General features: G+C 28.1%; 3 protein-coding genes across 3 annotated transcripts; 1 reads left to right on the top strand and 2 right to left on the bottom strand.

Moving 5' to 3' along the window:
• Positions 1-524: 524 nt before the first annotated feature.
• LOC126555210 (uncharacterized) lies at positions 525-4,678 on the bottom strand. The gene is made up of 2 exons (XM_050210168.1): positions 3,610-4,678; positions 525-1,512 (listed from the first exon to the last, which is right to left on the bottom strand). Exon 2 carries the CDS (start codon positions 1,503-1,505, stop codon positions 525-527), a length of 981 nt encoding a protein of 326 aa, XP_050066125.1. The 5' UTR covers positions 1,506-1,512; positions 3,610-4,678.
• A 1,745-nt stretch (positions 4,679-6,423) lies between these two features.
• On the bottom strand, positions 6,424-7,944 carry LOC126555209 (death-associated inhibitor of apoptosis 1-like). Its single transcript, XM_050210167.1, has 3 exons — positions 7,556-7,944; positions 7,320-7,338; positions 6,424-6,594 (listed from the first exon to the last, which is right to left on the bottom strand). Exons 1-3 carry the CDS (start codon positions 7,896-7,898, stop codon positions 6,492-6,494), a joined length of 465 nt encoding a protein of 154 aa, XP_050066124.1. The 5' UTR covers positions 7,899-7,944; the 3' UTR covers positions 6,424-6,491.
• A 7,056-nt stretch (positions 7,945-15,000) lies between these two features.
• LOC126555215 (uncharacterized) lies at positions 15,001-16,129 on the top strand. Its single transcript, XM_050210173.1, has 2 exons — positions 15,001-15,890; positions 16,024-16,129. The coding sequence occupies exons 1-2, from the start codon at positions 15,135-15,137 to the stop codon at positions 16,069-16,071; spliced, it is 804 nt and encodes a 267-aa protein (XP_050066130.1). The 5' UTR covers positions 15,001-15,134; the 3' UTR covers positions 16,072-16,129.
• Positions 16,130-16,715: the final 586 nt, after the last annotated feature.

Here is a 16,715-nt window from a genome sequence, read left to right as displayed (position 1 = left end):
GTAAAAACGGGAAATCATTATGTTTTTCATGTAAATATTCAGGATAATCAATATCAACTTCTAATATATATCCGACTTTTGAATCATCAGGAATTTTAGTAACATCTATGTTCAAGTCATCAACCCATTCGAAATCTTTGAAAGGTAGCTCAGTTAACATCGATTTTCCATATAAATTTACACAATCAAGATATGTAATCCATGAAATTGATTTATTAGGATTATAGTTCAAACCTTTAATGTTTGGTATGTTTGCTTTAGCATATCTTTTAACTGATTGACAGATACCCCCTCTGATTGAGGATTCAAAATATAAAAGCATGTTATAATCAGTCAATTTTTCTAATTTAACCTTAGTATAGGTTATAGTAGTATTAGTTACAATCGAAAGCAAAGCCTGGAGCAGTCATATAATGAGCATTAAAAGTCAGCATAAATAACAAATGGTATTCTAGAAGTTTTTTCATAACTTTTAAAAAATATGAATTTATTTTCTTTTCCTTCTTCAAACATTATCGGTCTTCCTAATTTATTCTTACTACAAATTTTTTATGTTCAGTTAATCCTGTTTCACCCCAAAGTTTACTTTTACATGGTTTATTTCCAAAAGTTGTAAAACACCTCTTACAAATAATTAATTTATAACAATTTTTAGTTTTCTGACTTCTAATAAATCTTGAAAAATCTTTAATATAACAATAATGTGATGTTTTATGATTATTGACAAAAAATAAATCAAAATGATTTTTTTCTTCTTTATTATTTATAAATAGAGGGAAAATAGTACCTTTATTATTTAAACTATAAACATTAACTGAAACATTATTTAAACGTTCAAATTTTTTAATTTGATTTATTGGTGTTGGGAAATCAATACATTTAAAATCTAACCCACTCTTTTTTTCAAGAAAATCAAAATATTTTTGGTTAAATCGTGATTTATTAGAACGCTTATCATATTTGGTTAGTATAGAATATTTAAAACAGTATTTATCTTTATTTTTAACGTTTATAATAGCCTTTTTTTCTCGTATAAATTTAGGTAAATCTAAATATGCACCTCCTTTTAATGGATTTACTAAATTGATTCTCAACTGTAACCCATCTATTGAAACAAGTGTCCATCCTGAACCTTTAGCAATAAATTCAGATTCTTCAGCTAATATTTTATCAAACTTTATGTTTAACAAACTAGCGAAATCGGATGAATTACATGCTAAAACATTCGAAGTTTTAAAAGCCACATCTTGTTTATCATGTGTTATAGGACGTGTGTAAGTAGCGTCAACGTGTAAATTAAATTTGATCGACGTTTTAATACACGATTGTCTTAACTTTAAAATTAACTCATGTAAAATATAGTTAAAAAATAATTTGTAATCTATATAATTTTCACAGTTCTTAATTATGAAAGTTTTTGAACCTTTTCTAAATCTTTCTATTTCAATAAGTCCACTTCCAATCGTGTTCATACGCTGTTTTTTTGTTATTATATTTCTGTTCATAATGAGACTGAAATAATAAAAAAAAACACATTAAATTTATATATATATATATAAATGTATGTTTTTTTTTTGTTTTACATTTTTTAAAAAAAAATAATAATAATAAAATTCTTAAATAAACAATGAGTACTTAGTTTTTTTTTTAAAAAAAAAAATCATTTTAGATTCAAACAAAAAGATTCTGTTAATAAATTTAGATCATCCAATAATGTACAATAATCGCTATGCAGATGATAAGCTAACGTCTGTTTTCGAAATCTAACATAACCATACAAATCATAATATTTATTAACAAGTAATATTTCATTTCTCAAATTTATTATATTCTCTTTTAAGATTTTTATTTTTTTTATATCTTGTAAAAGTGTTTTAGCTAAGTATTTTTCATATCTTAATATTTTAATTTTTCTTTTGATTAAAATTATAGTTTTTCTTTGTTCATGTTTACTTTGTACTTCCTTCTCATCATTATCATCGATTTCTTCATCCAATCGATGAATTTCAATTAAGATATGGTTAAGTAAATCCATTTTCTAAAAAAAAACATTTTTTTTTTTTTATGTTTTGGAAAAGCTATTATGAACAAAGTAATACTTCTATATAAGTAGGTGTATAAAAAAAAGAAATAATATAAATCAGGTTAAAAAAAATAGATTTATTTAAACAAATTTATTTATTTATTAAATCTTCTAGTTGATTATTTAAAATTGTGGAACGATAACGTATACGTCTATTACATTTTTCACCAATATAATAAGAAAAATTAAACTCATCTAAAACGTCCCTTTTTTCCTTTCTTAACCTATCTATTTCAACTAGATCTATTATTTTTTTTTATATAAATTATTAATTTTTTTATTTAAAGCTCTTATATCTATTTTTTTTCTTTCTTCATCTTGATCAACACTTTTTTGGTTTTCTAAAACTTTCAAATGTAATTCTTCAATCAAAGATCGGAGGTAAACGATTTGAGGAGATTCCATTTTATAATTCTGAAATTATAGGTAAATATTTATTCGTTTATTTTTTTATTTTAAATATAAAAAAGGTAATGTAAAAACTATATCTCATTTACACCACATCTAAAAAAAATAATTTGTACCACTTTTCAAGTTTATAATTCACACCAAATAAAATTTAAAAAAGGGGCATTATCTAATCTGTACTTACTAAAATTATAATTTGTAACATTGTTCACATTATTAAAATTATAATTATAATAAAATGTATATATATAAGTAAATTTTTTGTTTAGCAATAATTCATAAAATATATAAAATCAATCATACTTTAATTATAAATAAATGTAAAACAAACTCTATATATATATATATTAAATAAGCAAATTTTTGTTTAGCAATAATTCATAAAATATATAAAATCAATCATACTTTAATTATAAATAAGTAAAACAAACTCTATATATATATATATATATTAAATAAGTAAATTCTTGTTAAGTATATTATACTATTTTTTTTTTTAAAAAAAATAAAACATAATTTATAATTATTTATATCAACTAAACTCTGAAAGAAAAAGCTAGTAACTATTTTTTGTTTATATATATATATATATACCACAGAATATATTCCGTGTACATACCGTACATTTACTATAACTAAGCTAATTATAACAAAAAAATAATAATAACTAAAATTAAGTGTATAAGACGTAACAACACAAAATATTGTTTACGATGTATCTGTGTATATGTGGTTTGGAAAAAAAAAAATGTGAAGATATAAAATTAAACATATTATTATTATTATAATAAATGACATACTTTTAAATGTTGTACTACACACTAATCTTTTTGAACTATTCAAAATGTTTCGTACTATACTCAATTTTAGGGCTGGTACAAATTACATATTTCATTTCGTTTTTTTTTTTAACGTGGTGTAAAAAAAAAAAAAAAAACTAAAATTTATTTATTTATGTAACGCAAATACATGTTATATTTTTGATACAAATGAACCTATTTGTGGTGTAAATTATGTAAAATACCATTATTAAATGGAATCATTTTTTATAGTAGAAAATTATAATAGTAAATATTTAATTTAAAGCTAGTTAATAGTAGTAAAGTAATAGTACTTACATTTCTGTTAGCGTGGAGATGCTTGAAAAAAAAATATACTGGCTTCTAGTTGTAGTGAACGGTCTTGGTGAAGATGGTTCAGCACGATTCAACGACGAAGTCCACTTTGTCGTATGTGTAAGAAATTTAAAATTAAAGTTATTTATTCACTGAATATAATAAAAGCAAGCTCGATGTATTGTTAAGTATAGAACAATGTCATCGGTCTATGCGTAAGTGAAGCTTAACTTTGTCTAATTCTTAATACTACCACAACCCATTTTATATTAAACTATTTGGGAGTAGTCCCCCAAAAATATACGTGCGTGTCATGGTAAACAGGAAATTCGACTATACGTTTCTATTTCATATTTTACTATAACCAATTATTTAAATACATATTTTTTAATCTTTAAAATATATGTGTATATATATATATATATATATATATAAACGATTATTTAAACTATGTTCGTAATCCAATTATTTAATATATTAATATTCATTATTCTAAATCTAACCAACTAATATCAGCTTAGGGCAACAGGAATGAAGTAATGTAATATGCAGGATTTCTACATATGAACTAGCTGTATGTCTAATTCTTAATACTACCACAACCGCTTTTATATTAAACTATTTGGGCGGCGTAGTCTCCAAAATATAGGTACGTTTCTATTTCATGTTTACTATCACCAATTATTTAATTTTAATCTTACCTTGCTAAATTTACGTACCTTGCTAAATTGTATATAACCTTTCAAATCTGACATTGAAATGTAGAAGTCAATTACATTCTTTTAGATACAAATTGCACTTGTTATTACATTCTATTTTTTCGAATTGAAAAGACGTACCTTTCAAATTTTATTCTAGTTAGTGTTTTAGCTGAACTGATTATTTTAAACTTAAGAGGAGGAGTAGAAGTGGTTATATATAATATATATATAAGAGACTCATCGATACAGTATATTCAGTTTACTTCAACAGATTTACAATCTAGACTTTTTTTTTTAATAAAATTAATTTAATTTTGAAAAAATGTCCTGCTACTCATTTAAAAGCGATGACGAGGAGTCGGTTGTATTTTCCGAAGTAAGTAAAAAAAAACATTTATTTTTTATTTTTTTTTATTTTTTTTATTATAATATAATATATAATTATTTTAATTAAAAGACATTAAATATTTTATGAAAAATTTATTTTGTAAACCGTCATCAGCTTATCGTCTATTTTAATTATAGGATAATATTGCAACAACATCTCAAAAAAAAGGTACATCGAAAAGGTTAGCTGTAAAACCGGAGAAGAAACCAGTATCGAAAAAGACGAAAAAGGTGAGTTATATAAATTTATAACATATTACGAAAAAGTAAAAAAAATATAATTTAATTATTATTTTATAGAGCACTGCTATTTGTTATCAGTAGCGGCTCGTGAGTTAATATTCTGGGGAGACTTAAAATTATTTAACATAAACTACGTACAACAACGAACAAGAAAAACCCTGTTATTGAAAATCTAATAATATTATAGTATTACATATTTAGTTAATATTTTTAAGTTTAATTTGATTTTTTTGTTCGTAAGTTAAAGTATTAAAACCACTAGTTAATAATATGTCTATTATATTGTCTTTTTGCATTTTTAAAATAATTAGAAATATAACAAATATCAAATAGAAGATAGTATAAAACCCTGTAGTAAACGTGTTATAGTTATTAAATCATAAAAATTAAAAATGCATTAAATTATGACAGCGACTAAGAACGGCGCGCGGTACGGCAATTATTGTCGTGAACCCAGTCTCAATAGAGTCTATAATAAGCAGCTTATTCTCCCTGCCCCCTCCGGCCCTCCATCAAACCGGCCGTACCATTTTACATGTTATGATTGAGACTGTCGGGCGGCAGTTTCACTGTAACGGCGACCGTCACCGTCATCGATAAAACTAAAATAGCATTTCTATTAAAATAACTATTTAAAGGTTTTAGACTTGGTTGCTTTCAATTTATAATAATAAACAAAGAAAACGATATAAATTATATAATATTATATTTTCAATTCGAATAAAAATATTTTTATGCATTATTATTTTAATTAATTATTATTTACAAGTAACTGGGTTTTTTTAAGGGGGAGACTCAGTCTCAAAGTCTCCCCTGACGAGCCGCCCCTGTTTGTTATACAGACAAAATATTAGATTTAATAACAGATCCAACTATACCAACCGATGCAGAGAACACCTTGAATATAAAAAAGGATGATTGTTCATTAACGGTTAAGACACCTGTAGACAATACGGCTGTAGATTTCTGGACTATAGCACATTATAAATGTGCTAAAATTGATAAAGTTGCTCTGCAAGATAGGTAATAATAATAATAATAATAATTATAATAATATATATATTTAACTAAAGTGAAATATTTATAATAAAAATTTAATTTAACCTAACCTAACTTTTTTAGATGGAAGCATGCGGAATGCTCACTCAAAATATCTTTAACAGGACAGCATCCGGATGATTTAACTACAGCCAAAGAAATGGTGACGCTCATTCAATCTGTTTTCGACAAAATGATGCGACATCCCGCCAAGAAGCTAATCAGACACAAACCAAAAAAAATAAACTTATAAAATGTATGTAATAGGATATGGTGTTGGATTAATTTTATTTAATAAAAAAAATTTTTTTATATTTATATTTATTTTTTATTATTTAGATAAAAAAAAATAATAATAATTCATTTATAGGTTAAAATAAAAATAAAATAAAAACAAAAAAAAAATAAAAATAAAAATATTGAAAGTTAGTATACAAGTGGTATTAATTTCACATTTTTTTTTTTTTTTTTTTACAAGAACGATAAATTAAAATAAATTAAGAAACTTTTTTTATATTACATCACTAAATCTTGTAATATCATGTTCGACAATGAATTAAAATGAAATTGTAATAACTCGTACATAAATGAACAATCTTCACTTTGTATATTGCTGTAGCTGAAATCATAATTTTGAATATATTGATTTGTAAATTCGTTTCGTTGACAAGATGATGGTAACCCATTTACGTCAGACTTAATTAACGTATAAGCTGTATCAAACGTTTTTTGGTATGATTCCAATTTTTTCTGTTTTTCAACAATATACAAGTCAATACAATGTTGTAATTGTTTCAAACGATGAAGATCAATATGAGATAATGTTATATAATTATCATTAGAATATAAAACTATAGTTGATTGGTTTACATTAACAGAGTAGAAAAAATTATCAGCTATCTTAACACGTTTACAACGAGTATGCAAATTTTCGATAATTGTATTAAAATTGTTTTCGCACATTAACTTACACCACTGATCAAGATCTAACGTTACAACTTTTTTAGTTAATTTACATTCTAATAATATAATAATTGAAATTTGCTTATTAACTAGAAGTCCAACGGTTACACTTTTCTTACTAAAAGGACGAATATCGAACACAGATTTTGATACAACGATTGATGGATTCATATTGATAAAATAAAAAAAAAACAGTAAACAGTATTTTTTTCTAGAAATATGAATATGATCACTAGACAGCTTAGCTCAAACTAACAAGTTTTGTTTATCCATACATGTTATATACTAAAAAAATGTAAGGTTACAAAAGAAAAAAAAAGAAAAAAAAATGTGAACGTATAGTGTCTAGTTGGATAAACAGTAAAGAGTTATTATACTTACCTACCTAATTCGATAGAACCTGAAACATTTTTTAAAAATCATTAACATATTAAATTTAAATTAGACGCGTTATCCCACTAGGCTATACGTTCACGAGGTATTAAATAAGTTATTAACACATTTAAGTTTATTAAATTCAGATTTTTTTTATTGAAATATAGAAAGTTAAATGAACTAAACAACAGTATCATATGACCTTGATCCACAATCACAATCACAAATATCGATAATCTTACCATATTTTTTTACTACATTTTCAACAAACTGATTTCCTTTTGATAATAATACAAAAACACATTTCGGATTCCATCTTGAGTGTTCAATCCATGGATTATCTTCTTTTTCCCAACGATGCAATATAATACCGCAGCAAAAACATTCAACAATATCTTTTTTCCCTGAATATATAAAACCGCTTTCAGCTAATGAGTATTTATCTTGAGATGAAGTCAACGGAAATAAATTGAATGTTTTCAATCTTGATATAAATGTAGTGAATTCTGGATATGTAGGATATGCATTGTTTCGTACTAACGAAACAAGTGAACAAAAACTGTTGTTAATTTGTTGAAAATTCATTTTTTATAAAAAAAAAAAAATAAAAAAAACTTAAATGAATTAAACTTGATTAAAACTAACAGAACCTGATTGAACGATGGTTGAATATTAACTGAACTGTCTGAACTGAAATGAATTCAATAAAACGACTTTTATCTATAATTTATTAAAAAAAAAAAAATGAAATTATTGTGTAACCTGAATGTTTAACTTACAAGGGAAATAAATAGTGTTGAAGTGTGTATACACTGTTTAAACTTTATGTGTAACAGGGGAAAAAATAATTGGTTAAAGGCGGAAACTATATCTTAAATTTTAAAAATCTCCGCAGTCAAAAGTGCACAGAACATACATTATGGTTTTTGAGAATCAGTGTTTTTTACTAGTACAGCGGAGAAAAAAAAAGTTTGAGGGGGAAAATCCCCCTTAAAATTTTACAATCTCCGCAGTCAAAAGTGCGCAGAACATACATTATGGTTTTTGAAAATCAGTGTTTTTTACTAGTACAGCGGAGAAAAAAAAGTTTGAGGGGGAAAATCCACCTAAAAATTTTAAAATCACCGCAGTCTGGTAGAGCGGAGAAAAAAAAAGTTTGAGGGAAAAAATCCCCCTAAAAAATTTGCAATCTCCGCAGTCAAAAGTGCGCAGAACATACAAATGTATACTACTATTGATAACTCATAAACACAAACCTATGAGTTATGCATTTTACGTAAAAATAGATTATGACATTATACCTAAATATTTAATAAAAAAATATAAAATTCCAACAAAACTTCATGTTTATAGAAATCGTAATGCAGCAAAACATTTCATAAAGACAATGATAGATATAGGTTCAAAAGTGTGTAATCTTTATAAGATAAATATATCCATGGACAAATTAACTGTTGATGAAGAGCATAAATTTCAAAATGCTAGATTATGTGAATGCTGCTTCAAATCATTTAAAAACGATAATTTATTTAAAGTAAGAGATCATAATCATTTTACAGGACGTTTTAGATCAGCTGTTTGTTTAAATTGTAATTTTGAATTAACTAATGTTTCATTTATTCCAATATACTTTCATAGCTTAGTCTATGACAGTCATTTTATTGTTCGTGAACTTGGTTGTAATGAAAATGATATTCATGTAATACCTAATTCATCAGAAAAATATATATCATTTAGTAAAACTATTCAAGATAAATTCAATATAAAATTTATTGATACATTTCGTTTTATGTCAGAGTCTCTTAGTTCACTAGCTGATAATTTATCTGAAGACAAAACTAGATTTAGAGAAACATTAAAAATATTTTCTTTGTCGACATTAAATTTAGTTACACGAAAAGGTGTGTTTCCTTATGAATATTGACCATCCTAATAAATTAAATGAAACTTGTTTACCACCAAAACAGTTTTTTTATAATTCATTAAAAGATGAAGATATTAGTGATGAAGATTATGCGCATGCTCATAAGGTTTGGAAAAAATTTAATATAAAAACATTAGGAGAATATAGTGATTATACTTAGCAACAGATGTATGTTTACTTTCTGATGTTTTTGAAAATTTTAGAGATCTTTGTTTACAAACACTTAAACTCGATGCTTCACATTTTATGACCGCTCCAGGATTTGCATTCGATTGTATGTTAAAACATACTAATGTTAAATTAGAACGGCTTAAACAGTATGATATTCAAATTTTTCTGGAGAACGGATTACGTGGTGGAATTTGTCATTCAGTTAAAAGACATGTAAAAGCTAACATTCCTAATATTCAAAATATTAATTATGATTCAAACAAACCTGTAACGTGGTTAGCTTACTTGGACTGTGTAAATCTATATGGAAAATCAATGCTATCTGCTTTACCTCATAAAAATTTTGAATGGTTTAACGATTTGACAATAGATATACACAAATTGAAGATGATGCTGAATATGGTTATATTTTAGAAGTAGATGTTATTTATCCAACAATTACATGACAATCATAATGATTTCCCATTTTTACCTGAGAATAAATGTCCTCCCATTCAAAAGTAAAAAACTATTAACAACATTAGAATCGAATTTAATTATGTAGTTCACTATAGAAATTTGAAACAGGCCATCGTTAATGGATTAAAAGTGAAAAAAGTTCATTAGATTCTGCGTTTTTCACAATCTCGTTGGATGTCACCATATATAAATTTATGTACAAATATGAGGGTTAAGTCAAGGAATGAGTTTGAGCGACAATTCTGGAAACTGTTGGTGAATAGTGTCTATGGAAAATGTATGGAAAATGTAAGAAAACGTATGTCAATGTTTCTAGTATCTAACGAAAAAAAAGCACATCGATTAATGTCGAAAACAACACTTAAAGATTGAACTATATACACAAAAAATTTAATGGCCATTCATATGAATAAGGAAAAAATTAAATTTGATAAGCCTATTTATGTAGGATTTGCAATATTGGATATTTCAAAGTCAATAATGTAATGAAAAATATGTATAGAAATAAAATTAACATTGTGTATTCAGATACTGATTCGTTAGTTTACGAAATAAGAACTTCTAACTTTTTCGATGACATAAAACGAAAATTATTTTCTTACTTTGATACTTCAAAGTATCCGAAAAATCACTATTGTTCTAGTGATCGTAGAAAAAATCAACCAGGTTATTTTAAAGACGAATTAAAATCTGAAATCTTATTAGAATTTATTACTTTACGTCCTAAACTCTATGCATATAAAACAAATAAAGATGAAGTAAAAAGAGCTAAGGTGTTAAAAAATATGTTATTAATAATTACATGAAGTTTGACGAATATTTAAATATATTAAATGCATAGGTATATCAATAATTCAGCTAGTCAACAATTATGTAAATCTATGATTTTATACAATCAAAACACCATTTTGTTTATTCTAAATCTATAGATAAAATTGCTCTTAGTGCGAATGACGACAAAAAGATTATTATGCGTGATGGTATTAATACTATTGCATATGGTCACTATCGTTTAAAAAAAAATTTTATTTTATTTTTTTAATTATGTAAAATTGATATATATTCAATAAAAATAATAATATTAATAAAATAAAATATAGGATAAATACAATTTAAAAAAAACAAAAAACGTTATTTATTCATTATTTTTATTTTTATTACTAAAATGCATGTTTAACAATTAGCTAACAGTATAACATTTAATTTTTCAGAATGAACAAACCTAGAATATTCGTTCAAAACCTATAATTTCAAATTTCGATATTGAAAATCTGAGTGAACTCTATTTTATTTTAGACAAAGTTTTACATCGATTGCCAGATTAGTAGGGATATGGTAGTAAAAATATTAACGGATTTAATTTAATTATAACATTCGGTAATCATTAAAAATAAATTAACATAAAAATGAAATAGATCCAAACATTGTAATAATAAAATGGTTTATACAATTAAAATAATAAATATTGATTGATACATTTCGTTTATTTACTATTTTAAAGTATCGTTTACATCAATCCACGAATTATGACTGTTGTTAAAACCTAACCATTTAACATATAATTTGTTTTTATTTTTTTTTATAATACGTTCAATGAGAAAGGTGTCGGGAAAAATGGTTCCATTTCGTTAATGGTTCTATTATTGGTTTAAATGCTTCACGAAAATAGTTGTCGGAATCTATGATACCACGTTTCATTTCCATTATTTTTCGTTTATTTTTTTTGAGGTTATTAAATTTTCCAATAAAACTTTTTCTTAATCATTTCAAATAATAATGTGAATATAACTGTATCGTATGACTATTGACAACACAATGTATATAATTTCAGTTATACTTTATATTTATATTTATACTTACATTTATTTTATTTTAATAAAAGTATGAAAACCACATCTATATCTTCCTTCATTCATTTCCCGAGTTTTATCATAACCATAAACCCATAATCACTATGATTCCAACATAAATGGGAAATTTTCCGAAATTCAATGAAATCCATATCTATAGACGAATGATCATTGAATATATGTCGTAAATTTGTATCGTCTTGTTTTAGTATTATTAAAAAATTTGAGTTATCTCTTACTAACTGTTTTGGTATTTTAGAATATGTTTGTGCTAAATAAAATACTGAACTAGCACCTGAATGTCTACAAATTGAGAAGTATTCTCTGATTACTGACATGTGGTCCGCATATAACGTCATCAAAAATTATAATGGAATTTTTTTTAGTTAAGTTTGGTTTTATAACTTTATCAGCACTTGTAAAAATGAAAAAATTAGCACCTTTTATATCATCTATTATTTTTTTTAACAAAACATATTTTTCTTGATTTGAGGTTTTAGAGTATAGATAAATATTTTCAAATCTTAACCCGTTTTCATGGGTAATTAAATAATACATTATATTTGTTTTTCCTGAACCACTAGGACCAAATAATATAGCACGTATGGTATCAGGTAATAATGATCCATGTTTTGATGGTTTTTTTTCTATCTGAACATCAACATTTGTAATATCTAATTTATCTTTCTGCTCAATCAAGTTCATTTTTTCGTATAAATACTCATGCATTTTTACTTTATAATCAGTTATAAATGATACGTTCAACTCATAAGTGTAAATCAGGTAAGACTGGTAAAGGATTTGTAAACTCACTTATAAATATAGTCATCCGTTTGAAGCTCGTATTTCAAACTATCAGTATTGTTGACATGGTGCAAAATTAAAAAAAGTGACTAGATTGTGTTGATAAAGGAATAAACCCGTTGGATACTGCATGTTACGATCACGATATTTTGCATGCAACTAGAAAACATTTAGAAGATAGACATAAAGTGTTAGAACTTCGGGCTTGGGAAAGATTTAAAGCAAAAGATACACCTAGAAATAGAAAATCGTTGCGTACACCATAATAAACGCAATGAAAGCTAAAAGAAAAATAGGAATGGGTTGTAAACGTAAACGGAAACGTACTACAAAAATAAAAATAAATGGTATAATGTTAGAGAAAAAAAAAAAAACGTTAAAAAAAAAAAATGTTGGTAAAAGGTTGATTTTAACACTAGGTCAGACAGGTGGTGCAATTCCCTTAATACCTATTTTTGCAGGATTATCAGCACTTGGTAGTTTAATGTCTGGAAGTGCCAGTGTGTATAATGCAATACAAAATTCAAAAAGAAAGAAAGGTAATGGATTATATTTAAATAATAATGGATCAAGGAAAAAAACTGATGAATATGCTACCTAACAGACCACTAACTTCTAGAGATATTATAAAATACGTTACAAAGTTTAATATCAGTCTTTTCCGCGGATTATTTTCACGTGATAACTTACCTAAAAAACCTCTCGCAATCGAATGTGGTATATTAAACTTAGACGTATCTTCCGGTAATGGAAGTCATTGGGTAGCGTTTTATAAAATTAAAGATAAGGTTAAATATTTTGATAGCTTCGGTGATTTACCTCCACCGATTGAACTACAAAACTATTTTAAAGGAAACAAAATTAAATATAACTACACAAATTATCAAGATTTTAATTCATTTAATTGTGGACATTTATGTCTTAATTTTTTACAATGCAAGAATCAGTTACTTTAAGTTTATCTGGTAATACAACCACATTGTCTGTACATTATTGTACACCAATTGATGTATACGATGACTCGGAAATTGCTTTGTTAAATTTGCAAACATATAATACATTTGTGCAAACATAAACGAAACTAATAACAACTTCGAAATATATTTAGAAAACCCCGATCGTTTACTAAATAATAATAAATTTCCAATTTCTCACACTGAAAAAGGGGTGTTACGATATTAAGGATATTAAAAATCAAATTTTGACCCAAATAGATGACTTTAATAATGATAACGATTACTTTAGAATAAAATCGACAGAGAAAATAACTTTTGATATTGGGATTGATCAAATAGATTTTAGAACAACCATATTCAGTAATGGTATAATACGTTTTAACGTAAAGAACAGTATAGGACCTTTATTGGGGTTTGAAAAAAAAAGTTATGAACCACACATGCACAATGATGGTCATCGATCACAGAAAGTGACAAATTTAATCAGTGTTAACTCAATAAAAGTAATGTGTAATATAGCTCAAGGTTCATTCAACAACCACATGTCAAGTCATTCAATTTATGAGTTTTCCCCTAGTGAGAACATAGGGTCTAAGCTGATTCAAACACCAAATAACCTAATATATTACAAATTAAATAAAACAAATATCGATTCAATAACTATACAATTAGTTGATCAAGATCATAATCCGATAACAATTTAGGTGAGAAATTAATAATCAATCTACATATTAAACGTTACGGATCTTAATATGGGATTAAAATTTAATATAAGCCCATTACATAAAATAAATCTTGTTAGTCAAAAGACTAAAGCGGTACCGGAACATCGAATAAAGTAAAAAAATAACAACGAAAAATAAAACAATTTAAAGGCTTTAGGTTATAAATAAAGCAGAATGCCTGAAAGTGATATTTTAGATATAAGTTCGCCGTTTGAACCGATTCTAAAATTACGAAAATCGAATATCATTCATATACACCGTATACAACTTCATTTAATAATAACGATGAAATACGTATATCAATTCAACAAACAGATGTTTATCCATATCCGAATGAAAGCTTTATAAGTAGTAGGAAAAGGCCGCTACTGGATACCCCCCGCTTCACCCCCCGCCGTCCCAGCCGACCCACCATGCCCCACCCTAACCCCCCAAATCGTTACCCCTCCACTCACCCACGGCCTATACTGCCCCACCCTACGTCACAGGACCCCCCTCCACCCACCCCCACCTATACTGCCCACCCTACGTCACAAGACCCCCGAGCCCCCCACGAACCTCCCGAGCCCTCCCCCACCCCCAATCTATACCGAGCAGCCACCCCCTCCCCCTCCCCCGCCTATCTACTATGTAATCGGAGCACCGTCGCCCCGCCCATCACACTATTATCATGTCCTATTATCGACGTCGTTGACGGTGGCGCCATCTATCCGTACATGGGACTGACGCGGTTTTTTCGCCTCGCATCCGTGCGATATCTCCATTTTATCACGCTAAAACCCCGCCACTTGCACCGTATTTTGTGAATAGGTCAAGTTTAAATAATTACGCCGATTTTCGCGCCAGCTAAGTATAATTATTATTTTAAACAAATCAGTAACACTCTATTCGCTTAACGTGTAACAAGTGAGTTTCATTCTAAAGGACAAAAAATGACAGGCAAAATTGAAACTATCTCTGTGGCTAGCGGCAAACGCGTGAGAAAAAATATACAACATTCGTTAATAGTGCAACCGCCTAACGATTTAATCGACTCCACAAACTTCGTCATAGACTTTGCGGGACGGAAATCCATCAACATCGGACTTGACGCCGCGAATGTTTTCAACGTGACCGTACAGATTATAACGCCATCGCGACATGTATGCATTACAAGTGTTTTTCTGAAACGAATTTTCTCACTAATGCCGTACATTCTCTCGAATATATCTGACCCGACGGTTAAAAGCCGCGATAGACTTTTTCTCAAAGACGAAAATAACACGCTGTCCAGAACTACTTATCGCGGTGAAAGAATGCTAGCCGTCCAATCGCACTTACAACAAGGATGTCGCGTGCTGTTGAGCGGGAGCGATCTATTAAGAATACACGAAATGCAATGGGCCATCTCACGCAAATCTAACGTCACGCGATGCGCAGTCATGGTTCAGATCGATCAGATAGCTACTTATCTAAGTACAAATGTCTATGCCGATAAATCGTCGACCGCAGAAGAAATTTCAACAGCCACCCACAATATACACCCCGATCTTCACGCGTTGAATATATTCCCGAATAGCAAGAATAGTTTAGTAAATCAAATCAAATTGTATGCGAACAAACAATTGGCGATGTATTGGGCGACTAATATTCAAAATAACGGAATAGATTACATCCCGAGCAATGACAGGGCCGGTGACATTGAAGAGGTGATTATTATACAGTACAATATTAAAATATATGTAATAATATAATATTATTTCGTATTACGATAAAATATGTAATATTATGTATACAAATATATCTTATAACATGCATTTATACGTTTATTATTTTTCACAGCTTGTTGGATTCCACGAAAACGAGGGGCCGGCCATGTACACATATTAACGACGCCCATATGTCTGACCTCCACATCCCGAATGCTGACCGAATAATATTAAGATTAAACACATTGTAACGTCACAGCATTTTTTGCACCCATATTATTATAATTACCAACATACCTGTACCCCTATTGCCACTAATGAGCGTACCTTATTTATACATTATTATGCTTATCGCGCGCTAATGCAGAAATGACCGCAGTGCTAGGCAATAAATGTTCCCCGTCCCCCCCGTCATCATGCAGTGTTCGTCGTCGACGTGCCGCGGTTGCCCGCCGCCCGTCACCTCCGGCGCTTTTGTCGCGTCCGTCGGTGCACTCGCCGCAGTGCAGTTATTAAAATTCCACATTATTGTAAAAGTCCCGCAACACGCCTACCCTGAGCTTCCCCACCTCAACATCCCAGCCATCAACATCGGCCATCATCCAGCCAGCTCCGTCGGACTGCTGACACTTCGTTTTCCAACGCCATTGGTACCAGTCGTGGTTTTTCTTCTCTTCGTGTGTTCAGTCTCACCGACAATCTCACTGTCCATAACACGTGTCACACCCACACATACATATCCGGCGAAGTTTATATTTTTGCTGTTCTTCCAACATCGTTATATTCACGCCATGATGGGCTAAACGCCACCACGGGCTCAATGTC

Source organism: Aphis gossypii, unplaced genomic scaffold (genome assembly GCF_020184175.1).
Source record: "Aphis gossypii isolate Hap1 unplaced genomic scaffold, ASM2018417v2 Contig00750, whole genome shotgun sequence".
In the NCBI taxonomy this organism is placed as follows: domain Eukaryota; kingdom Metazoa; phylum Arthropoda; class Insecta; order Hemiptera; family Aphididae; genus Aphis; species Aphis gossypii.
Note: the sequence above shows the minus strand (reverse complement) of the source record. Positions and strands in the feature narration are given on the sequence as shown.

What these genes read in the sequence shown, in the direction of transcription:
- LOC126555210 (XM_050210168.1), bottom strand. Translation starts at nt 1,505, where the DNA reads ATGAACAGAAATATAATAACAAAAAAACAGCGTATGAACACGATTGGA.
- LOC126555209 (XM_050210167.1), bottom strand. Translation starts at nt 7,898, where the DNA reads ATGAATTTTCAACAAATTAACAACAGTTTTTGTTCACTTGTTTCGTTA.
- LOC126555215 (XM_050210173.1), top strand. Translation starts at nt 15,135, where the DNA reads ATGACAGGCAAAATTGAAACTATCTCTGTGGCTAGCGGCAAACGCGTG. An exon ending in GGGCCGGTGACATTGAAGAG is followed by an intron (nt 15,891 to 16,023) that starts GTGATTATTATA and finishes TATTTTTCACAG; the next exon opens with CTTGTTGGATTCCACGAAAA.